At 56.5% G+C, this 23,763-nt stretch overlaps 1 protein-coding gene across 2 annotated transcripts in view; it reads left to right on the forward strand.

Moving 5' to 3' along the window:
* The window catches only part of CD247 (CD247 molecule), a 67,759-nt gene extending 47,435 nt beyond the window's left edge, over positions 1-20,324 (forward strand). Inside the window, exons 2-8 of one of the 2 annotated variants that reach the window (XM_059145970.1) lie at positions 13,385-13,488; positions 14,636-14,698; positions 15,176-15,256; positions 16,632-16,664; positions 17,625-17,681; positions 18,656-18,697; positions 19,808-20,324. In XM_059145970.1, the coding sequence (XP_059001953.1) occupies positions 13,385-13,488; positions 14,636-14,698; positions 15,176-15,256; positions 16,632-16,664; positions 17,625-17,681; positions 18,656-18,697; positions 19,808-19,873 (446 nt within the window). In that variant the 3' untranslated portion in view covers positions 19,874-20,324. Of the gene's footprint in view, positions 1-13,384; positions 13,489-14,635; positions 14,699-15,175; positions 15,257-16,628; positions 16,665-17,624; positions 17,682-18,655; positions 18,698-19,807 lie in introns of both variants that reach the window. The other variant, XM_059145969.1, reaches the window with a different exon arrangement.
* The last annotated feature ends 3,439 nt before the right edge of the window (positions 20,325-23,763 follow it).

Raw genomic sequence — 23,763 nt, forward strand, 5'->3', positions numbered from 1 at the left:
TGGGCCGCCCTCCCTCAGAGAGCAGTCGGGGGGGGGGGGGGGGAGCAGATGCAGGTGCAGAATCTTCCAGATCCAAACAGCCCAGAGAGCAGGGGTCCCCAAAGCACGGCGCGCACGAGAACGTGGGGGAGCAGGTTACAGCCCTGACCCCCACACCCATGCCCAGGGGCTCTTAATTCAGGGGCTTGGGGTGATCCTGACACGGCCCCAGACCCAACTGGGGAGCGCGGGTGAGGACGTGGTAGCAAGCCAAGAGGGGCCGAGAAACCGTCTTTGCCCAGGAACTAGCTCGACTGACTTCGGTCTTCCTAAGTCAAAACTCTGCATCTGTGTTTCCCTAAAGACTTCGTCGTGCGACGGGGCAGCTCGGGTCAGAGGCAGAACACGCCGCCGTCGGGAACCGCGTGGCCCCGGCCTCGCCCGCGCGCCTCCTCTCCTCGCTGCAGCCGGGGCGGGACAGCCACGCCGGACCCGGGCAGCCCCGCGAGCCCCCTCCGAGCTCCGCCGCGGGGCCGACCCGTCGCACCTGCCGCGGGGGGTGCGGGGCGCCAGGAAAGCCCGGAAACTGATGCCGGTGGGGCTCCATGGGAGAGTCGCCGTCGCCGCCCAGAGTGGCAGCTTGACGACATGCGGAGTCCCCGTGGGAGAGCAGAGACCCCCGCGCTTCCTCCCTGCTCCGAGGCATGTTGGGAGGGGGGGAGGTCTCGCGCCTGCAGGTCGGGCACCAGCGCGGACCCGTGTGGGCATTCGCCGGGGTAACCCGGGCCAGGCCTTGCCCCGACGGCCGACCCCACCCCAGGCCGACCCCCGCCTCGCAGGGGAGCCCCCCGGAGCGCTCTCCGACGCCTGGGAACCAGCCCCGCACCCCGCCCCCGCCGCGCCGAGAGCTCCCGCGCAGGGGGCTGGGGCGGTGCGGCCCGGGGGACGGGACCGCAAGTGGGGGCGGGCGCCGCAGTGCGAGCAGCGGAGACGGGAGATCACGGGCGATAACCCCGGCCCTGGATGGCAGCTCGACAGGAAACCTCGAGGAGGAGCCGGGGCGGGCAGGAGGGGCGGGGCCGCTGCTCGCCGTAACCGCACGGCTGGGGGGGGGGGGGGCGGGGAGCCCGGCCGCGTGCGGAGGAAGCGCCCCGCGCCCCTTCCCGCGTCCCGGGCTTTCTCTCCCTCTAGCCCAAGGCTGTTATTTAGGAATTGGGTTGGGGACTTCGGGGCTGGGGTCTAGCGCGCGCCCGGCTTCGGGGGTGGCTGGAGCGCAGAGGCCGAGCGCGCCCGGGGGGCCTCGGCCGCGGGTGGGGACAGCGCGTGCGAGCGCGGCCGCCTCCGAGAAGCCGCCGGAGCCCCTCGTTCTCTTCTTCCGCTTTCCGCGAGGGGCTCCGCCGCCGCGGGACACTGGCCACCCCCGGGAGGGCCAGGCTCGCCTCTGAAATCCCAGGGGGCTGTCAACTCCGTCCCCGGAGGTCTCTGTGTCTCGTTTAGAATCCAAGTCGCATTTCCTCCGACCCCGACCTCCGGGAAGCTTGGCGCAGTGGGAAGCTGCCCCCGGCCGCCTCCTGCGCTTGCGGCCGGCCTGCCGCAGTGTCCCGCAGAGCGGGAGGCGCAGGGTCCCCCACAGAGCGGGACAAGGGGTGGCCCGGGGCTCAGGAAGCCCCCCGGCTGAAGGGGGCCTCAGGCAAGCAGGTTTCTGCTCCGGGTGCAGCGGGAGCCCTGGGGTCGTGCCTTCGGGGGCCTGGGGCCTGCAGAACAGCTCCGGGGGACTGGTGCGGCTGCAGGTACAGGCCGCGCCCCAGCCCCAGGCCGCGACCCCAGCCCCGGGCTCCCTTCCACCTCGCGCCTTACTTCGGTTGCCCAGCCCGCTCGGCCCGCTCTGGTTGTCCAGAAACCCTCTCGGCCTCCTGCATGGCCGCTCCCCGAGGGAGGGCCGGGTGCTCTGGCCGGAGCTGTGTTCGTCTCCCTTGAGGGTCAGACCGGACCGGTGCTCGGGTGGGTGATGGGGCAGGGAGGGCGGGACTTGGCCTCTCATGCCTGCTTCTGCAGGGAATAACAGCACCAGTAATAGTCGGGCTGTCTGCCAGCAGTGATTGTTTTCGTGCTCATACAGCAATGGAACTGTATCCCCCCAACACCATTATAGTGACAATTTCTATATATTGGAGATATTTCCAAACCTCAGTAAGTCATCACCAGAAATGCACTGAGCTACGGCCTAGTTGAGGGTGCTTTGCTGGATAGAAGGGCCCCTGTGCCTCCAGTCTGTCCCACCCTAGAACTGTCCACACACGCTCAGTGTGACTGAAGTGTTCACGTCATTCATGGAAATTAAGTAAACTTCTCCCGACCTCCCGCTTTCCCGGCTCCTCTTGAATTGAGTGGGAGAACATTTTTTGTGTATGTAGCCATCCAGCTGTGGATGTCAGTATCAATAGTGATATAGACCTACATAAATAAACATTTCTATTGTGGTAAAGTATACAAAAATATAATTTTGCCATTATAGTCATTTTTAGGTGTGCAATTCAGTGGCATAAAGTTGTTGTGCAATCATGTTTACCACTCTCCATTTCTAGAATTTTTTCACCATCCCAAACAAAAACTCTAACCAGATAGGGATTTCCATATTATTATACATACACAGCCTATATATCTTTTCCTTTTCATATATAAATATTATGCATACCATTCTAGAGCTGGCTTTTGTCACCTAATTATCTTGGAGAGCTTTCCATAGCTGCAGATACAGAACTGTCTGTTGTATTTTTGGTTTCTTAAGTTGCTACATATCAATACACCAGCATTTACTAATTAGGTGCCCAGCTGGTGGATGTTTATGTTGTTTCCTTTTTTCTTTTTTTGCTTCCGCAGATAATTATGTAATAAACATCTGTGCATGTATGTGTGTGTGTGTGTTTATGCACATGTACCATGAAGATTTAATCTGCAGAATAAATTAAAGTCTCAGAGAAATGGCAAAATTGGGCCGCCTGGGTGGCTCAGTCGGTCAAATGTCTGCCTTCAGCTCAGGTCATGATCCCTCAGTCCTGGGGTTGAGTTCCACATCAGATTCTCTTGCTCAGCAGGGAGTCCACGTCTCCCTCTCCTGCTCCCTCTGCTTATGCTTATGCGCGCTCTCTCTCTCTCTCTGTCAAGTAAATAAAATCTTTAAAAAAAAAATAAAGAAAAAAGAAATGGCAAAATCGTGCGTGGAATTTTGACATGAAGGAGTTTAATAGATTTAAGTAATGCTAATGTTCAAGGGCGTGATGTGGGGGCTGTGTGCTGTGTGGGGAAGAATACAGGCTTGGCAAGACCTGGTCTGTCATCCAGGCTCTGCTACATAAGCACCTCAGGACCTCCCTGACCTTCCGTGTCTTTATCTGTAAAGTGGAACAAAGAAGATTGGCCCAGATCAACCAGTCACGTTGGCTCAGGACCCACCCAAGGTCATCATTTTAACCCAATTACCTCTGTGAAGGCCTCTCTGGAAATACAGTCACATCCTGTGGCACTAAGTGTTAGGACTTCAACATCTGCATTTGGGGGGTGGGGACACAATTCAGCCCTTCACAAAGGGCTCGGTGATGAATATGTGTTCCTGAATGATAAAAGAGCACAAGGATGAAGGGATTTGCATCGTTCAGTAGAAATCAACCACTTACTGTGTGCAAACCAGAGCTCCGCTTGTGGGGCAAGGGCAGGAAGAGATGAAGATTACAATATTCAGGTGAATGCGAACAGACTATAGATGGTCGTTCTAGGGCAGTCCGCATCCTGGTGGCAGAGCCTGGATTTTAGGCCTGTCCTACAAGCCTGCCTGGGTAAAGGCAACCATGAACCAGATTTAGTCCAATTGGCTAATTTTTTCTTTTAAATTTTATTCACATTCTTGAAATTACGAAAACAATGTGCATTTGTTATAAACATGGAAAACCCTGCAGTTGCTCCCCATCTCATTCAGAGTAAAGTCCACTGGCCAAGAGGGTCCTAACTAGTGCCGCAACCTTCTTACCCTCTGACCGCATCTTCTAGCACGCTCCCTCTTTCATGCCACCCTGGCCATGTCTACTTCCTTACTGTTCAGAGACACCAGATCTACCACAGGACCTTTGCACTGTCTCTTCCTCTGCCAAAGGGGGTGCTTCCTTCACATATTCTTACAACTGAGGCCTTCTGATTCTGTGAACAGGGGTCCCTCTCTCTGTCCTTTTGTACTTTCAGGAGTGAGTAACCAGCGGGGAGGCTGAGGGTCTTTTTATATAAGATTTCAACAGTTTTGTTTTTCCTCCTCTAAAGACTGTCTGTTTATATCTTGCTGATTTTTCTCTTGGATGAGTTGTCTTAACTTTCGTTTTTCGAAATTTTGTTGATTGAATTCTAAACCCGTAGAAAGCTTTAGGAATGAAGCTGTTCATCACAGAGTCCTCTACAGTGGTGAAAAAGTGAAAACAAACCACCTCCAATGCAGAAATAGTAAGTAACTACTACTGGAGGAATTGTTGTGCAACCATTAAAAAGGCAATTCAGTAGACCTGTGAAGTAGCAGGAAACATGAAAAATAGATATGTGAAGTAACATGAAAATATAATGTTAAATTATAATACTAACAGGAAAAAATAGGGAAAAAATTTTCAGGGAAAACGTTTTTGCGTAGAATAATTATCATGTATAAATAATGAACACCTTGGAAGGTAATCTGCCATCCGGGGAAGAGTGGTTGTGTTTAAATTAAGGGTGATTCTGATTATCTTGTACTTTCCTGCACTTTCATAATGAGTTGATTTACTTGAAAATGAAAAGTGATTGTAGATAAATTTTAAAAACTATTGCACGAATCATAACAAATGTAATGAAAGTCATAAGTAATACAAACAGGGAAATATTCTTCCAGAATCCCCTTACTTCTAAGAAATCAAACAACTCCCGCCCCCCCCCCCCCCCCCCGTGCCTTGGAATCCCTTGCCTGTGGGGTTATAAAATCTGTAGGTAGTGAGGAGCGGACATTCACTTCACAATGAAATCCAGCGTCTGAGGGGCAGGGGGCTTGCGGGGACTGTGCCAAAGTCAAGCGAGTAGCAAGAAGCTATGTGGTACCAATATGTTACGCAAACTCATTCTGCAGATCAAGGCTGGCTCCGGATTGGTCAGCCTCTAAGGCACCGGCCCACACAGCCGCACATCTAGCAGCCGCCTTCTGCCCCTGTTAACGCTGAAGGCCTCGCGGTGTCCGGCTGCCTCAAAGAAAGAAAGCCAAGTGTGGGGTCAGAAACACGCCTGCTAATGGGGTGGGGTGTGAGTCTCAGAGAAGGTACGAGTCCGTCCACAGCCTTGAAGGGAACCCGTCTCCCTGGCCCTGAGGACCAGGAAGGGCCCAAGGTCAGTACGTGGTCCAAATGGTGGGCGAGATGGTATCTGGACTACAGCTCTAGACAGGCCTGAGCTCAACCCCAGACCTCGACCTTTGGCATGTCGTGAACCCCTCTGAGCCTCGTTGTAAAGTCACCGTTACTGTCAGGACTGAGTGAGAAAGCTCCCAGCTGCTTCAACCAGTGGTGGTTGTCACTGCTCAGGGTGTCTATCTTTCCTACAGCGGTGAAAGTTAGTTGCTCCATGAATGGGAGCAAACCCCTCGCAGGGGAGGTCTGGCTGCCTCTGGGGCTGTGGTCAATGAGCTGGGCACCACCCCCAGCACAGGCACCCCCAGACTGCTGCCACAGCCTTCCTGAACACACATGACTTCCTGTTTTCTAAATTCTCAGCCTGCAATGTCATCTCCAGCCGGGTCGGGCCCTGGGGGTGAGGCTAGGCTGCAGCAGGGCCTGGGGCTCAAGGTTCAGGCTGCAGGAGGCTGGGTCAGGCGGCTCGGAACCCGGCTGATCTTACCTGCACTGTGGTCTTTATGAGGAATATTGGTGCCACAAGTGCCTTTGTACTGAGAGCTTACCCGGTGAGGTAGCTGTGACATGATTCCGTTAGTGACACAGATGCGCCAGAGCCAAGACTTGTGCTCAAGCCCTCTACCTTTGAAGGACTGGTTTTTGCTGTGGTGCCCAAGTGTTTCCTATTGAGGGGGAGACCAGCTGGACACGGGTGAGATTTCAAAGGCTGCCTTATAGGAGCGGGACAGTCTGTGCTCTTTGGGCTTCTGAAAGCAGAGCTAGGACCAAAGCTGTTTTTGAACAACTCTGAAAATGTGAGCTCTCCACCAGTGACTGCTGCGTGGTGAGCGCCCTGTCACCCAGGGTGTTCAAGCAGAGGCTGAGGGTATCAGAGGAGAAATGCCTACAGAAGGTGGGAGGCCTCCTGGAGAACTTGAATTCCAGAAGCGCCAGGATAAAGTGGAAAGACAAGGAAGGGAATTCACGTCAGACGCACGTGGGAACTTTCCTGCTTCATCTTCCTTGTCCGCAGGATAGAGTCGGTAGTAATTCTGCCCATGCGCTAAAGAGCTGTTCTGAGGATTCAATCAGAATCCAATCAGAATTCAATCAGAACATGAGGGTAAGTCTACACTGAGTGCAGGTGAGAGTTACGTTGTTATGCTTTCCCGAGGCCAGGAGAGCTCAGAAACGACCCCCTGTCTTGAGCTTCCGAGCACTTCATAGATCTTTGTTTGATTTTATCCTCATACACTTGAAAGGCGGGTGTCTTCATGGTGAGCAGGGGAGCCGAGCAGGTTCTGTCCCCCGCCGTGGCAGGAGTGAGAGGTAGGGAGGCCTGGTCCACTCCTGCGGCTGCTTGGCCCTACAAGGCCTCTGTGGTAGCGGAGAAGACCCCTGAGACCGTGGCTCAGCGCCCCTTATCTCCGTGCACCTGCATAACTACCCCACAGGTCAGTCTTCCCAGCCCTCTGGCAGGTGCGGGAACTGAAGTTCAGAGAGGTCAGGAAAGCAACCCCCCAACACAGAGCCAGGAGGAGGCCGATTCAGCACTGGAATCTTCGTCTTTCTGGCTCCAAGGCCTATGATCTTTCCTCTTCTCACGTGGCCTCGTGGGGAGGGGAAATAAGCAAGTGAAACCAAAATGTATCACTTGTGCTTTCCAGGGCTTGCTGGGGCGAGGGCACCAGACACGAAACGCCCCTAAGCTGCTGGGACCACCTGCGAAAACCTGGCAAACAGGTGTGTGAGTTCAGGGCTAGGTGAGAAGTCTGGGTCCTGCACGCACAGGTGAGGCCCTCGCCCCGCCCCACCCCCAGGCAGAGAGGCAGGAAAAGTCCCAGGAACCCCACCCAGCTCTGAGGAAGTTACTTTTCTCCTCCGGTCTCGGTTATACCCGAGTGGCGTAGGCCCCATAAGAGAGCCCTGGCGACATTCTGCATCTCACAGAATCGAGCTCCATCAGGCACAGGAAGCAATTTTAAAAGTACAGATTGGCGGCCGCCTGGGTGGCTCAGTTGCTTAGGCCACTGTCTGGGCTCAGGTCATGATCCCTGAGTCCTGGAACCGTGTCCCGCATGGGGCTCCCAGTTCCACAGGGGTCTGCTTCTCCCTCTGACCTTCTCCCCTCTCATGCTCTCTCTCAAATAAATAAAATCTTTTAAAAAATATACAAATTGGGGTTCAAGTGCGAGGGACCCTTACCAGTTGGAAGAGGAGCTGGCAGTCCCTCTGCTCCCAAACGGGGTCGGGGAGGGGGGAGGGAGAGGAAGTTGGCAGGGGGGCGGCCAGCAGGAGTGTGTGCTCTCAGCTTTCTCGTGGCCAAGCCAGGCGGACTGAGACCTGCTTTTCCTGTTCTCAGAAGCTCATGGTCCGACTGGGACACAATACAATTCAAACATACCTCATCCAAAGAAATGAGACTCTGTAAGGGCAAGTGCCTCCTCCAGGCTGCCCTCTGCCCCCCCCACCCCCCCCCCCCGCAATATTCCTGTGAATGGTCAGTGCCAGGAAACTTCCTGAACTGGCAGCTTTTGTAGAGACAACAGGGTGTAGAGAGCCGGCTGGGCTCGCGCTCACTAATGAGACTCATAACGTTTTTAGATGCCGTGGGCTGTGGGTACAGAGACTCTGTGATCCCTCTCCGTTGCCATGGAGTCTCCTCTGGGCGTCTCACGTAGCCTGTTCCAGGTACCGTGGGGCAGGCGGACTCCGGCTTATTGGGCTTCAAGTAAAAAACATTGTGGCACAACGGGTGGGGGTCTTCAGAGCAGGAAGGTGCTCCCTGAGCTTCCATGAAGCAGGGTGGGGTGGGGGGGTCATCGGGGGGTGGGCAGCATCTGGGGCTGGGTGGGGACTGGAGGCCAGAGCCCAGGGTACATCGTGCACTCACTGCACGTGGCCACGGGAAGACTGTGCGTGTCAGGGCAGGAGCCTGAGACAACACCGGGTCATCGAGGCGCTTGTCCGGGACGTGGTTTCCGTCGCACTGGGCGTGAGCAGGAGATGGGACTCTAAGGAAGGCTGTTCATGCAGGATCCTGAGCCTGAGGCCCGCCCCCGCCCCCCACTAGGACCATGTGCTGGGGAGGGAGGCCCTCCCTCTACTGAGACCCCTCACCCTGCCCCCCTTCCCCAAGACTGTGCAGGCTAACGTCCTGGCCATGGGGACCTGGGGTGGCATAAAGGTTTTCCCTCCAGGTGAGATCAGCAGGTTTCATATCCTACCAGCAGGATATGAAGAGCACTGTGAAGAGAAGGAAAACTCTGCAGATGGTGACTGACAACGTCCCACATGCTGGCCGCCCACCACAGTCCTGTGCATGCATCCCAGGGTCAGCTCTGTTGGAGGGGAGGGACGAGCGTCGGGCTTCCCACTTCAGCCGGGCCCTGGCGGTGCTGAGCTACACCATGTTGGTGATGGGGATTGTCGTAAGCATCTGGGCAGTAACCTCCTGGCCGTGAACAAGGTCAGGCTCCGGGCCAGGCTCCCCCTCTCGCCCCCACCTCCCCCAGCGTTCTAATCCTGTGTCCAGTACTGGGACTACGTGAGTGAGCAAGGCGGTCTCTTCCAAGGCTTTGGCTTGTTTTTCTGCCAGGTGTCCTCGTGCTTGTGTTTTACCCAGAATACCTAGAATCCCCTAAAACCTCACTGCCCGCCATCAGCCTGGCCCCCAGGCAGCCTGATCATCTGGGAGCTTGCCTAACTAACACCTAGATGTGCTCCCCACGTCTGCAGCCCACCTGGACTTCAGTTTCCACATTTGCCGTATGTCTGTCCAGGCGCAAGGGTCTGGCGTGCGGGTCCCCCGTTAGGCCTGGAAAATAGGGTCTCCTTATTTTCCAGATTTGCTGAGTGTGTCTTGGGCAGGGGGCCAGAGAATGGCCTGTGGAGGTCCGGGTTCGATGGAAAAAAGGCTCAGGGGGTCAGATCGTACCCCAGCTCTCCTGCTTTGCAAATAGGGCTTGTCGCCTTCCCCCTGGTGGCCATCACGTCTGGGCCTGCGCTGGGAGGCTATTGTTAGGTTGTCAACACAACTCTGATAGGAAGGCAGCATTTGCTAAATGGGAAATCATGTGACTGCTCAGAATACCTCCCCCTCATCAAATGCCCCCCAGTTTAACGGTGAGGGCAGGATCTGGTTAGCCGTGCGGCTTCGAACACCCAGAAGTTAGACACATCAGCGTCTCTCGTCCTACCTAGTTGAAAAGTTCTTTATGAAATTTGACCCTTTCTTGCTAAAAAAAAAAAAAAAAAAAGAAAGAAAGAAAGAAAAAGAAAAACGTGTTGGTGATGATTTGGGGTTGGGGGGACAATTAGGGTGACAACAACAGCTGACCTGGAGCCCTCGTGACGCGTGGGGTTGGGCGCCTGCAGTCCTCCCTACCGCCTAGTGAGGCACAGTGTTAGCTCCATCTTCCAGATGAGGGAACTGAGCTTAAGGAAGTCGAGGAGCGCACAGTTGGGAATTTCACAGAAAACACAGCATATAAGGACTGAGGCCTTCATTTCATTCTCCACGCCGGTCTGTGAGACGTGACTTTCTTGTAGGGTATGTGTGTGCGAGGCTGCACCTATGTGATGCTGCCCCTTCCCAAATCTCAACCCTGGAGACCCCCTGGCCGAGGCTCCAGCCAAGAACTAGTCAATGAGAAGCAGGGGGAGATGGGGGCGGGCAGCCACGACAGAGAGTCTGAGCAAGACCCTCAGTCCGTTTCTGGGCCCTTGCTCAGACCCTGGTTTCTCCTGGGTGCTGTGGGCCTGGGGCAGAGGCCAGGAATCGTGAGAGAAAACAATCGTAGCTGTAGAGAAAAGCAGCCACCATCCCCCAGGTGAAATACTCACCTTCCTTCGCGACCGGATGTCATGAGGATTGGAGAAGGTGTGCGAGGGGCTCAGGGAAGGGGCAAACAGCTCTCTGCCCTGGCGATGAGGGTGCAGGGAAGAAGCTGGAACCAGGGAGCCAGTGTCTCTGCCTCATGCCTTTGAGGGGGCGTCCTAGAAAACTCTCTGCTGTTTGAGGGAAGCCCCTCAACCCAGTGGAAGCTATGGCCTTAGCCCCACGAAGGCAGGGACTCAGAAGACCTTACCCACCTCTTGGATGTCACTGTTCTTCTGGAAGAAATGGACAAAAACATCTACCAATATATTTTTTTATTTTATTTTCACCACACCCTTAAGGTAGATCTGATTACCAACCATTTTACAGATGAAGAGACTGAGGCCCAGAGAGGTGAGGTGACTTGTCCAAGACCACACAGCTACTTGGCGGCAAGGGAGGGGCTAGAATCCAGCTCCAGGGCTCCTTCTCTTCCAGCATTCCCTGGCACTGAGCAGGTGCCCAAGAAGTAGTTAATCAGTTACCGCATTGAATCAGGTCCTGGGTCCCTGTGGAACTTCCGTGTGACCACTGCCTTCCGCAGGCCCATGGCTCCCAGCACAAGCATAGCTGGCTTGGGTGGATGGCGGATCCCTACCCCAGGAAATATGTTGCGGTTAATATCCTCTCCTCCGCCAAACCACACACAGCCGACTTGTCATGGGCCATAAAATCATGTTGCTCTTTAAAGAGAAAGAAAGAAAACCTGTCCCTGTTACTTATCTCTGGGGGAGGTAACCAGTCTCCTCCCGCACCGCACTGGCTCTGCACAACATGAAGAAATATTTCTTCTCATTTGTTCTAAATTTACTGTCCAGTAATTTTTCTGTCCTCATTTTATGTGACAGGCAGCTGAGCGATTTTCTCCCAGCCTTTTTTCTGAATCTCAACCACCCCAATAAATTGCTGCTGACACCTCTTCTCCATTCCTAAAAGAAAAAAAATCACCCCAGCGTCGGTGGCCTTTCTCGGGGCGGGGGTGGGGGGTGGGGTGGTGGTGGCCTGCCTCCCAGGGGGTTTGGACCCTTACCTGTGGTCAGTGGGGGTCCTGTGGCTCTGCCTCAGGGCCCCAGGGCAGGCCAACTTTGCATCTTTGCTGAAAACCCAGGAAATCTAATGAACGGCTCCCAGGCATCCTGTGCTCAAAGCTCAGCCACTGGTCTCCAGCCCTCCAGCCCGGACAGCCTAGGAGGAGGGGAAGCTCGGAATCTGGGAGTTATGCGTGTGAGGTGCTTTGGGAGGGTTGGAATCAGCTATTGAATCTCCAGGGGCGAAGGTGGGGGGATAAGTCTCACCACTGAGGGAAGGGGGCCAGCTAGCAATGGGAGCTGGGAGAGGAGGGAGCTCGAAGTGGGTGGGAAAGTCCTGGGGAGCTCAAAGTGCAGCAGAAGAGGCGGTGTGGGGGAGGCATGGGGCAGCTGGGCCTAGGCTGGTGGCCGGAAGCTTACAAAGAGATCAGCCACCAGGGCCCCAAGAGGTCCTGAATCAGGGTGGGAGTAGAAGGTTTGAGATTGGGATTCAGGGGCATTGGAGGTGGATCCCGGGGGCAGCCTGGGATCACCTGCTCCCATAGGGCAGGTGGGGGGGGGGGGTAGATGCCCAAGGGCTGCTCCTGGAGAAGGGTGGGCAGAGCGGGGCCCAGGGCAGGAAAGTGATGCGAGTCCCTGCCAGAGTCCTGGGCTCAGCCTCTGGCTTGCTGCTGGCTAGGGGGAGTCCTCTGTGTTTCTATGCGGGGCTGTTGGGAGGATCTGGTAAGTTATTCCATTAGAGGGGTGTCTGGCACATAGTAAACACTGAAGAAACGTTAGTTCTCACCCTTTTTAGTGGAAGAGGCCACTGATAGAGGGTGAATACTTTGCCCTGAGTCAACCCACGGACGCGCGGCCTCCACTCCCACAGCCGCGGCGGAGGGCTGCAGGTGGCCACCAGGGGGCACCCTGGCCTTGGGAGACGCCGCCACTGCGGGCCCCCGCCGCGTTCGCGGGCTCGCTCGGCGGAGGCCGGTGCTAGGACGGTTTGCAGGCTGAGCTGCGGCACACATCCCCAGCAGGAAGGACAGTCTAAAGTCCACGCCTTCTCACTCGCAGTGCCCTGAGCTTTCAAACAAACACGCTCCGATTTAACCAGAACATTTACCATACGGCCTTCCCCGCTCCCTTTGCACAGTAATGCCAGCACCCGCTAGATGTGCACTGCCGGTTTGACAAGGGTTAATATGGCTGTGAGGACTCGGGGTTCATCTGCAAACTGGGCTGGAGCAAGCTAGATGGAGTTCTGAGCTACATTTTGTAGGATGCGTCAGACTTTACCAGATGGCAGGGTTGCAGGGACAGAGAGGGAGAGAATATGTAGAGGGAACAGTGCATGCAAAGGCACAGAGGCAGAGTCTGGAAGAGCAAAGTGTGTCCCAGGGATTTTAAGTGCGGGAGGGGAGGGAAGGGGCAGGGACAGATGAAGCTGAGCCCATGGGGCTGAGACCAGTAAGCAGGGAGACTGCCAGGTTCAGGCGGGGAGAGGCTCCCCAAATACACCTTTGTCTATGGCTCAGGAGACCCCTTGGGACCCAGCCCCACACCCTCACCGCCCTGAGCGGGAGACCCTGCTCAGCGCCTGGCACTGAGGAAACTGCAAGTCAAGGGGGGAGAGTTAACCCAAATTCTCACAGTCCTAATTACTGATATTATTCAAACATCAAGTCCTGTTCTCTGCCTGCGAGTGGGCCTTAGGGAGCTACATACCCTAATTCAGGTGGGGTCATTCATCCAGACATGGGCATTTTATCAGGGCATGGTTCATGGGGGAGGTCGCGCACACAGCTGGGCTCCAGTGGGCCCAAGGCACCATCCTGTGTGCACTGGGCAGCTTCACCTTCCACCTAGTTTCTGTTTCTTTCCAGTCTTCCCAGGACCTGAGGCCCCACCAAGCATCACGTCTGGCTGTTAGCGGAGGCTGGGTTTTCCCCAGAGCTGGTCCAAGGGTACGGGAGGAAAGTTGTGGTTAGAAGGGGTAGAGAATGGATCTCGTTGCCCCACTTGCCAGGATTTCCTGGCCTAGTCAGTCCTGGGGCCACCTTGAGATGGTGGGCACGTGTGCTGTCACCCTGGGCCTGGCTGATCAGTCTTATCTCTTGGCACAGGGGCACAGAGCTTCGGCCTGCTGGACCCCAAACTGTGCTACCTGCTGGATGGAATCCTCCTCATCTATGGTGTCATTATCACTGCCCTGTTCCTGAGAGCAAAGGTGGGTACCATGGGCCTTGGGGAGAAGGCGTGGGCTCCCCTGCTTGGTGCATGTTCAGAAGGGCCTTAGTGTTGGCAAGTCTCAAGCACGGTTAGGGCCTGGAGCTTGGTGTCCATGGCAAAGCAGGGAGCAGTCAAGGTTGCAGTTTGGGTGGTGGGGGAAGGGGGCGGGGTGGTGTCTGCCACAGCCCTGCGGTGGCGTGGGGGGCGAGTGGGAAGCTGGGCATCCTCCTGAGGAGCCATACAGATGAGCAAACATCAGAGCATCCCAGGGCAGGGCTACTGCTAGCAGGAAAAGGGCTTATGTCTCAGACAACCGAGAGCCGGAGGTGGGGCACCCACGTGTGTTCCCAGGCTCTGCTGACCCACCGCTGATGGAGGTGGAAGCAACCTGTCCCTCGGGGTCCCTGTGAGTGCATGTGAGGGGGGCCCAGAGCATGGGTTTTCAGCTGGTGCCTACAGAGCCTGGATTTCTTGAAAGGGCTGGACTGGTGTGCCGCGGTGCCCGCAGCGGGTGGGACGTAACTCAGTCCCTGCAACCACTTGGGTCCTCGCGCCTACTGCCCTTTAGGACGGCAGACTTCGGCAAGTCTTCATTTGTAGAAGAGTCTTACCTACTCATTTTCTTTTTAAAATTGTGAGCAGTGGGGGGGGGGGGGGCGCCTAGGGCGCCTGGGTGGCTCAGTGGGTTGAGCCGCTGCCTTCAGCTCAGGTCATGGTCTCAGGGTCCTGGGATCGAGCCCCGCATCGGGCTCTCTGCTCGGCAGGGGGCCTGCTTCCCTCTCTCTCTCTGCCTGCCTCTCTGCCTGCTTGTGATCTCTGTCTGTCAAGTAAATAAATAAAATCTTAAAAAACAAAAATAAAAGTGTGAGCACAGCTGTCCTAGAAGGCCTTTCGGGGGGCTTCCAGGGCTGTGCCCCCGTAGGATCTCGCCGTTTCTCTCCCTCGGGGGGGCGGGAACAGCACCGAGGGCGAGGCTCAAGGACACTAAGCTGGAGCGACGCGGCGATGCACGAGGTCGCAAGAGAGTGGGGGCCCCGTGCAGCCACCGCCCACCTTGGAGTCGCCCGTGGGGGGGGCATGGGGGGCAGCACCGCGCAGCAACCAGGCGGGGAGCGGGGCTCTAACCCGGCCACCCTCTCTCCCAGTTCCAGTTCTGCGGGAGAGCGGCCGCCCCCGAGGCCCCGCAGGGCCCCAACCAGCTCTACAACGTAAGTCCGCCTTGTCCCACCCCCCGGGTTTTCTAGTCCGCGGCACAGGAACCGTCGGGGCCACGCGGGGGCTGCGAGCCTGCGCGTCCTGCAGCCGATGCGCGGCGCCCCGCTCGGAGCCCCCCAACCCTCCTGTCCGTGGCTGGCGGGGCCCCTGCAGGCGGGGAGGGGGTCAGTCGGCCTCCAGGGTAGCGGGGAGCAGATTCCCTCTCCCTGTGCAGTGGACCTGGGTCGGATCCGTTCACACACGCACACGCGCGCACACACACACGCACCACACGCACACGAGCCAGGGTGCTGCATGTTCTCGGAGATGCCCTGTGAGAGGCTGGTCCCCAGCTGGTCCCCAGCTTTCACCCAGACCGCAGTCCCTGCTCCTTTCTGTGAGAGCCGCCACCCAGAGGGGACTCCCCGTCCAGGGGTCCAGTCCTCCTGAGGGTGTCGTTCCTGGGTCTGAGGCTTTCCTGTCTGTTGTAGGAGCTCAATTTAAGAGGAAGAGAGGAGTATGAGGTTTTGGACAAGAGACGAGGCCTGGACCCTGAGACGGGAGGAAAACAGGTAGGGTATTCCTCTGTCTGCCTGTGAGTGTGAGTGAGTGTGAGTGTGCCAGCGGGCGTGCTGAGGACAGACAGGAGAGGCCTCCACTCTATCAGCACAGTCCGTCCTAACACGCTAGGGGCCTGGGGCCCCAGGACAGCCAGAGCCCCAGCTGCTTCCACCCCCTCCTCTTCCTTCCCGGGACTCCATTCGGCATCACGAGGGACCTCCCACACGGGAACATGGCACTTGGCCCTTGCAACCAAGCACCACCCACCTCCCCTTAACCTGCTTGGCCACCCTGAGATGCAGGACCCCAAAAGGACAGATCTGGTGGAGAGGTCCATGCAGGAAGGGCCCAAGGCCATTGGACATGGAATTCTGGGCACCAGGTATCCCTTGGAGCAAGGTCCGGCTCCAGGCTCCTAGTGGCTCTGTTCTCTTGCCTGTGAACTCTGCACCCTGGGGGGAGGGGAGGCTGAATGAGGCCAGGGCAGGGTCCTCTTATAAACAGGGTTCAGGGGGGCCTGGGCAGCTCAGGCAGTTAAGCATCTGACTTTGGTTCAGGTCATGATCTCGGGGTCCTGGGATGGAGCCCGTAGTTGGGGTCCCCAGTAAGCGGGGAGTCTGCTCCTCCCTCTCCCTCCCCCTCTGCCCTTCCCCCACTCATGTTCTCTCCACCTCTCTCAATTAAATAAATAAAACCTTAAAAAAAAAAAAAAAAAGCAGGGTTCAGCCCCAAAGCCCAGGCTGCCCAGGTTTTAGGACACTGCTGCTGACAGTGCCCCGCGGCCCTTGATGTTTCTGGCCACTCCTGTCCCCCCAGCCCCGCCCTGTGCTGGGCATGTTGTTGCTAGAGCCAACAGGCGGGGAGGAGACACTGGCAGTTTTCTTGGTCCCTGCCGTCCAGCCTCAGCTCGCCTCTCCTCTTTTTACTTAGATGAGGAGGGGTGAAGGGGGGGTTGGGGGTCACTAGGGCTTGCTGGGCAGTGACTGGCCCTGCTCTAAGTGAGGGTACTTGGCACCTTTTGTTTGAAGCCAGTTGTGACATGTTTGGCACTGTGTCTGCAAGGGGACACGAGAAACCCCCGAGGCCAACCCTGAACAAGACTGGGCTGAGGAGGCCCTCAGGGCTAGGGGGGGGTGGTGGTGGTAGTGGTGGTTGTGAAGCCAGTGTGCCCGGGAGCGCGTGCGTGTGTGCTAAGAAGTAGGAGCCTCAGTAGAGCTGTGAGGGTAGGGGTGGCGGGGGCAGGGCTGTAGGAGGGAGCAGGGCCGGGGACGGGGGGCAGGCAGGGGTGGCCCAGGGTACAAGGAGGTGGCAGGAAGGGGGCTACTACTGTCCTGGCCTGGAGCCCCATCTCTCCACCCCTAACCTGCCCCTCATCTTTCCCAGCAGAGGAAGAGGAATCCTCAGGAAGTCGTGTACAATGTGAGTACAGGTGGACGTTGGAGGGAGGCTCTGGGTGGAGGCACTGCTCCCTGCCCTGTGTCTTTGTCTCACTTGACCTTCACCTTCCTGTGCCACGGGACTCACCTGCTTGCTGCCTGCAGGGACTGGATGTTCAAAGGGCACCCCCTTCCTTTGCCTTCTCCCCTCCCATACCTGGATCTGCTGGTGGTGGTGCTGGGGGGCAGCAAGGTCGGGCTGGGCAAGAAGCGGGGGGGGGGGGGGGGGCAAGCCCCTCGGAGGGGCTTCTGCTCCCAGAGGCCAGAGTCTGTTCCTGAGTGTCACCTCTTGTTGGAAGGTCAGCTCGCCACCTGGGTGTGGATCTGATTGTGGTTTTCAGGCTGTTGATCTGGGGCTGCCCTGAAGGGGACAGTTGCAGGTAACCTCCTGGGAGGAGAGGCACCTCTTCGTCCTTCCTGCATATGGGGGAGGCACGGCCCATGGCCTTGGACATATAAAGAGACACGTAGCTCAAATAGATGGTGCTGGCGACTCCGGGTGAGCCCTTACACTGTCCCCGTTCACGTGCTTCGGCTAGAACTCCACATTTCATCTTCAAATCTAGGTTGAGCTTCTCAGTTCAGTGCAAAAGGGCTGGCCGCTCAGAGAATGTCCCAAAGGGGGTGCCTGGTGGCTCAGATGGTTAAGTGTCTGCCTTCCGCTTGGGTCGTGATGCCAGGGCCCGGGGGTCCCGGGACTCAGTTCCACGTCGGGCTCCCTGCTCAGCGGGGAGCCTGATTCTCCCACTGCCTGCTGAGAAGAATGTTCCCAAAGGTGAGGAGCTGGCTGTGGCCAGAGAGGCTTGTGAGAATAAGGACCGGAGCTTTGACTGTGGGAGCTCCCTGCCAGGTAGGAAGCTGAGAGGCTTCCTCTTGTGCAGAAGCCCACTGTTTTCTGCACTAGTTAGTAAATTCAGTGTCCCACGCCCTCTGCTTTTTCCAGGCGCTGCAGAAAGACAAGATGGCGGAGGCCTACAGTGAGATTGGGATAAAAGGCGAGGTGAGTGCTGATTCCCAAGGTTTGGCTCAGGGTGGAGAGGCCCCCAGGGAGGGAGGGAGTCCCTCCTCACCTTCCAGAGGTCCCTGCTGTAGGCCTCCGTCCGAGTATCACCAACAGAATGCCTTGTGGTAGCTGTCAGGAGCAAGGCGTAACCCAGCTCTTCCCCACTCAACAGCACCTAAAGGCAGTGGGGGAAGGTGATGTTCTTTCAGGAACCAAGTCTAGATCCCAAGGTGCACTAAGCTTGTAAAGAGCAAGGCGAATCTGTCACCATCAGTAATCACCAAGTGCTTACTGTGTGCCACGCTGGGTTCAGAACTTAGGACTCTGGGACTCAGGGCAAAATGAAAACGCAGGGCCCCTTATTTCTAAAAGATTAAGAATTTCTGAATGATGAGAGCGGAGTGCTGACCCCTCCCGAGTAGGTGCTGCGTAGGTCACGTGTCCCCAAAGCAGGTCTGGTCAGTGCTTTACCAGGTAGGTGGTCTCACGTGATCCCCACAATAACCCAGCGAGAAATGTGTGCCCTGCAAGGCACGGGAGGTGAAACGACTTGCCCGAGGTCGCTTAGCTAGTAACTAGGGGAGCCCAGCTGTGAGGGGACTCTGCAGCCAGAGCTGTTCCCATTGCGTAGTTGTCACTCCCAGTGAGCACTGAAGCGTAGCCAGGAACTCTGCGAGTGGCAGGGACGCCCATTTATTCCAAGCGTCAGGCAACATGGCCAGCTCCCATGCAGCCCGGATTCTAGGACTCTGATGTCTCTGAGCACGTGAGTGGGGACCAGCAAACCTGGGCCCCATTGAAGCCAGTCCTCACCTTACCTGCCGAGTGAGGTCTGACCAGTCGCCTGACCCTTCTCCCCACTGCCTGCGAAACAGTCAGTCACCTCTGACTCTCTGGGGGCCCTGAGAGTTGGGGCCTGAGTAGGAGGCTGCTGATGATTGACTGTCTGCTCATTTGGTTCCTTCTCACAGAACCAGCGTCGGAGAGGGAAGGGGCATGATGGCCTTTACCAGGTAAGCTGCCTCTGGTCTGTGCCGCGGGCACCCCCTTCCTGCCTGGTGCTGTCTAATCAGGGGCAAGTCTAGACTCCCCTCTTTCGTTTGTTTGGTGACACCCAGCTCTGGCCATCAGCTGGCCAGGGCAAAAACCACAGGTCCCAATTCACGTCTCAGTGCCACATCTGCCCGGAAGGCCCTGGGGCATGGCTGAGATTCAGCCATCCAAGCATATGACTTGGTTCCAACTAGGAGACCATGGGAGGCACCGGCCACAGAAAAGCAGCAGCTGCCCAGAGGGCTGATGTAGGCAGAAGACACCTGCCTCTTCCCCCACTGCTCTGGGCCCTTGAAAGAAGCCTTGCTCTGCCTTGTATCCTCAGACCTAATAAGATGGCTGGATGGGTGGGAAAACTGAAGGGGGAAAAAAATAAAGAGAAATAATAACCTTAAAAAGAAGATGTTACAGTCGGGTGCCTGGTTTATGTAAATCAGTGTGAAAAATTATGCAAACCAAGGATACCCAGCCTACTTCTCTAAAATATAATCCCCATCAGGTTCTTATTTGGCTACTTCTGGCTCCCCTGGGCTCTTCAGAGCTTGCTCGAGTGACTCCAACGTGTCAGACCACCCAGCTTGCCTGAGTTTAGAATGATGTCAAAGGGCCCTCAGAATCTTCCTGAGTGTGGCAGCTTTGATCTGTCTTCTGGACCAGGGAGAGCTGTTCCAGTGAGATTGGGACCAGCTTGCCTGCCCCCCCCCCCGCCCCCGACAAAGAACATAAATGTAGTAGGGTGACATGGGAAGGAGGCTGGGGGGAGAGGGCTGAGGTCAGGGGGCCACTCTCTCCCCGTGACAAGTCCTGGCTTCCTGGAGGCCCAGGTATGAGGGACAGCAAACTCTCTGGAGCAAACTTGATTCCAGCTCAGAGTTCAGGGATGGGGGTGCTCCCCTTCCTCTTGGGTCCAACAGAAAGTTCTTCTAGGCCCAAGCACAGGGCAGAGAGTGCGTCTCTCCTGCAGCCCTCTGGGAGGCACGAGGGGCTCCTTCTCCTCGTTGACCTCTAGGTAGGTTTGTGCCCATGCGGAACTCCTGACCCATTTTTCTTTTCTGATTTGCTTTCACCAGGGGCTTAGCACGGCCACCAAGGACACCTATGACGCCCTCCACATGCAGAGCCTGCCTCCTCGCTAACGGCACTAACCACAAGCCAGACCCGTGGACGCCCAGATTGTTAAGGACACAGGATAAAGCATTTATAACCCAGTTCACGCCCAGTTCACCTCCAAAGTATTCCCTCTTAAGAACTGGATGCTTTGCATTGTTAACATTTGGACATATCCAAATCGGAAACCATCATCCCTGGACTCCGGAGGGCAGAGTGCTCCTGCCCATCCTTAGGAGTCCGTTGTGAGGGTGGCGCGTTTTGGGGGTTTCTGCGGGGGCGTGTCTTCCGGTGCATTGGACACTGGGGACGGGCCCCTCTCCGGGAGGCCCCGGGCTCCTCCTCACGGCCGTGTTCTGTCCATGTATTGTCAAGTCCCCAGAGAAACCCCAAATGTTAGCACATATCCCAGTAGCCTTTATTGTTCCCTCGGGATTGGAGTGGCTTTGCTCCTGCTGTAAATTTGGCTTCTGTCGTCAACCTGTGCCTTCATTTCAAGGTCATTTGTCACTGGGGCAAAGGGGCTGTTGTGTCTCCCCGTGAAAGGCCTGGGCGCAGGGGGAGAGGACGGGTGGGGGGCGCGCGTTCGAGCTGGCTGAGGTAGGGGAGCGGGGCAGCGGCGACGGAGGCTCGGCGAGAGCAGGGCGGGCTGCGGGGCAGAGAGGACGGGGCCCCCCTCAATCAAGCGTCATCCCTCTTTACCGAAACAGCATTTGTGGGCCGCGCACTCGGGGCCGGACGACGATGAAGAAGCCCCGCACGCCCTCACGGAGCTCTCAGCCTCCCGCGGGGGCCGTGAGCTGTGAACGGCCGGCCTCAAGGCACATGGTCTGTGCCACTGCGGAGTGCGAAGGGCGGGGCGAGGGAAGGGGGTGCGCACACCCCTCCCAGGCACCCGTTCCCTTCCCAGCGTCCCTGTGAAGGCTCCACAGGCGGCACAGCGCCCCGCACCCCTGCAGAAACCGGAAGGCTGCGGCAGGCGGGAGTCGCCTCGGCCGGCTTCCGGGGTCGCCTGCGCCGCCTGCTGGGATCGCCGCGGCCGGCTTCCGGCTTCCGGGGTCAGCGGCGCCGGCTTCCGGGCTCGCCTGGGCGGGCGTCCGGGAGCGCTGCCGCGTGAGGTGTCGTGTGTGACGCTCCGCTCGGCCGGTTGTCATTTAGCCGGCGTGCTAAAGCCCCGCTTACTTTCCGCACAGTAAACGCGCGGGCGAAGATGCCGCTTTCGCCCCGAGCTGTGTTTCCGCCGCCCGGCAGGTAACGGGGATGCCCGTGATTCCGTCTGGGGCGGCCCAGCCGGTGCCCTTGCCTTGGGGCGAAACTGCCGACTCCCAGCGAGCGCGGTGGCTGCTTGGACCCTGCGTGCAGGGACCGGGAGTGCTGCCCTCCGGGCCGGTGGCCGTGTCTCCGGGACGAGCGGGCGTCAGGCCGGGCCAGGCCTGGAAGGGGCCGGGGAAGCCGCCGGGACCGCGGGGCTCCCAGCCCCGTGGTCAGCTTGGGGACGACGGGCACGTGGCAGAGGGAGGCCCCGGAGCAGCCACGGTCAGCAGAGTGGGGGTGTGGGGGTTGCAAACGGCCGCTGACGCCTCCGCACAAACCCTCTGTCTGCGGGATTTGGGGAGGGCTGGAGGATGACCGAGGTCCCTTTGGGTCAGGTTCTCTCTAAATGTAAAAGCGGTAAAAGCGGCCCCAACTCGTCAAGCTGCCAATTAACACTGGGTAGACTTCGAAATCAAAAACCCAAGGTCACGGCTGTTAAAAGCCCAGAGCCTTTGGGATTCCGGCGGGAGCGACTCGCATCTCAGCGAGGCGTGCATGTAACACCCCAGGAAGAGACGGCGCTCCATGTGAAACCTGACCTCGTGGGGGGAACTCAATTCCGTTCAACAAATATTTACCCTGCACCGGCCTGTTTCTGTGCCCAGCACTTTGCAAGCTCCCTGCGAGGACACAGAAGAGCCACCGCAGAGCTGGATTCCAGCCACATCGCGGAAAGAGCAGCATCGTCCCGCCGGTCATGACACCCAGGGGCTGGGGAAGTGGAGCGGGTTTCATGGGAGGATGGCTTCTGAGGACAGCTGGCCCTAATTAGGCGACCTGGTCACCAGGCAATGGAATGGGAAAATGATAAGGAGTGGCTTCAGCTGCCTGGATTCCAAGACAACAGATGGCCCCTTTTGGGTTACTACTTTTCTGTCTTCTCACTGGGCTTTTTAAAATCTGAGGTTGAGTTCATCTGTTAGTCAAAATGAGTAAGCCTCAGGCCTAGTCAAGGTCCACTAAGTTATCTGCAGGCCACATGACCCGTACTGTTGGCTTGAAAATAAGAGTTTGACCCAATTCCATCAAGAAACTGACTCAAGAGGCAGGGAGGAAAGCTGGCAACCAGGTGTGGGTGCTGTGGCTGACCTGGGTGGGTGGGTGAGGACACGTACTGGACCACATGCAAGACAGACAGCTGGGCATGAGATGAGCACGCGCCAGGGGAGCGAAGCAGGGGCCAAGACAAGGTGTCCCTGGCGCCGCCCAGCTCCTGCCCTTCCTCCAGTCTGGCAGTCTTCTTTCCAAAGCACAGCTGGATCCTTTTCATCCCAGGAAGTTCTTGATCATAAAAGATGGGCCATCAACATACTTTAATTTACAAACAAAAAACATTCTTGGGGTGCCTGTGTGGCTCAGTCATTAAGCGTCTGCCTTCGGTGTAGGTCATGATCCTTAGGCCCCTGGTTTACAAACACAATAGTCACTGAAGGCCAGGTGTGGCAGGTATGAAAAGGGGAGGTGATCCATTCAAGCTAACAGGATAGCTCCGAAGGGGACTCAGGGCCTGGACATTTGCTTCTAGCCGTTTAGCTGTCAATCTTGTTCTGTCTGAGTAACTCATGCATTTTTGTGACCTGGCCCTGGATAATTCTGTGAACCTATGACTCAGGCCTAACTACAAATGTATGTCCTACAACTCAAAGCCCTCGTTTCTGGAGAAGAAAAGGCAACAGTAAGAGTAGACATCATTCACTTCGTCTTACAGGTGATTCAGCTCGACAGATGACAACCAGGAGTGGGTTAAAATATAACCACATTAAAAAACAATTAACATATGATGTATTATTTGCTTCAGAGGTAGAGGTCTGTAAATCATCAGTCTTACACAATTCAGAACACCATAACACATAACCTCCTCAGTGTCCATCACCCAACCACCCTATCCCTCCCCCCACAACCCCCAGCAGCCCTCTGTTTGTTTCCTGAGATTAAGAGTCTCTTATGGTTGGTCTCCCTCCCTGGTCCCATCTTGTTTCATTTTTTCCCTCCCTACCCCCCACAACCCCCCACCCTGCCTCTCAAATTCCTTATATCATAGAGATCGAATGATAATTATCTTTCTCTGATTGACTTATTTCGCTTAGCATAATACCCTCTAGTTCCATCCATGTTGTTGCAAATGGCAAGATGTCGGGGTTTTTGATGGCTGCATAGTATTCCATTACACACACACACACACACACACACACACACATAGCCTCTTTATCCATTCATCTGTGGATGGATATCTAGGTTTAGTTAGGCTATTGTGGACATTGCTGCTATAAACATTCGGGTGCACGTGCCCCTTCAGATCCCTACGTTTGTTATCTTTAGGGTAAATACCCAGTACTGTGATTGCTGGGTCATAGGGTAGCTTTATTTTCAACTTTTTGAGGAACCTCCATTATGTTTTCCAGAGTGGTTGCACCAGCTTGCATTCCCACCAACAGTGTAGGAGGGTTCCCCTTTCTCCACATCCTCGCCAACATCTGTTGTTTCCTGACTTGTTAATTTTAGCCATTCTGACTGGTGTGAGGTGGTATCTCACTGTGGTCTTGATTTGTATTTCTCTGATGCTGAGTGATTTTGAGCTCTTTTTCATGGGCCATTTGGATGTCTT

This window comes from Mustela lutreola, chromosome 14 (assembly GCF_030435805.1).
Source record: "Mustela lutreola isolate mMusLut2 chromosome 14, mMusLut2.pri, whole genome shotgun sequence".
In the NCBI taxonomy this organism is placed as follows: Eukaryota; Metazoa; Chordata; class Mammalia; order Carnivora; family Mustelidae; genus Mustela; species Mustela lutreola.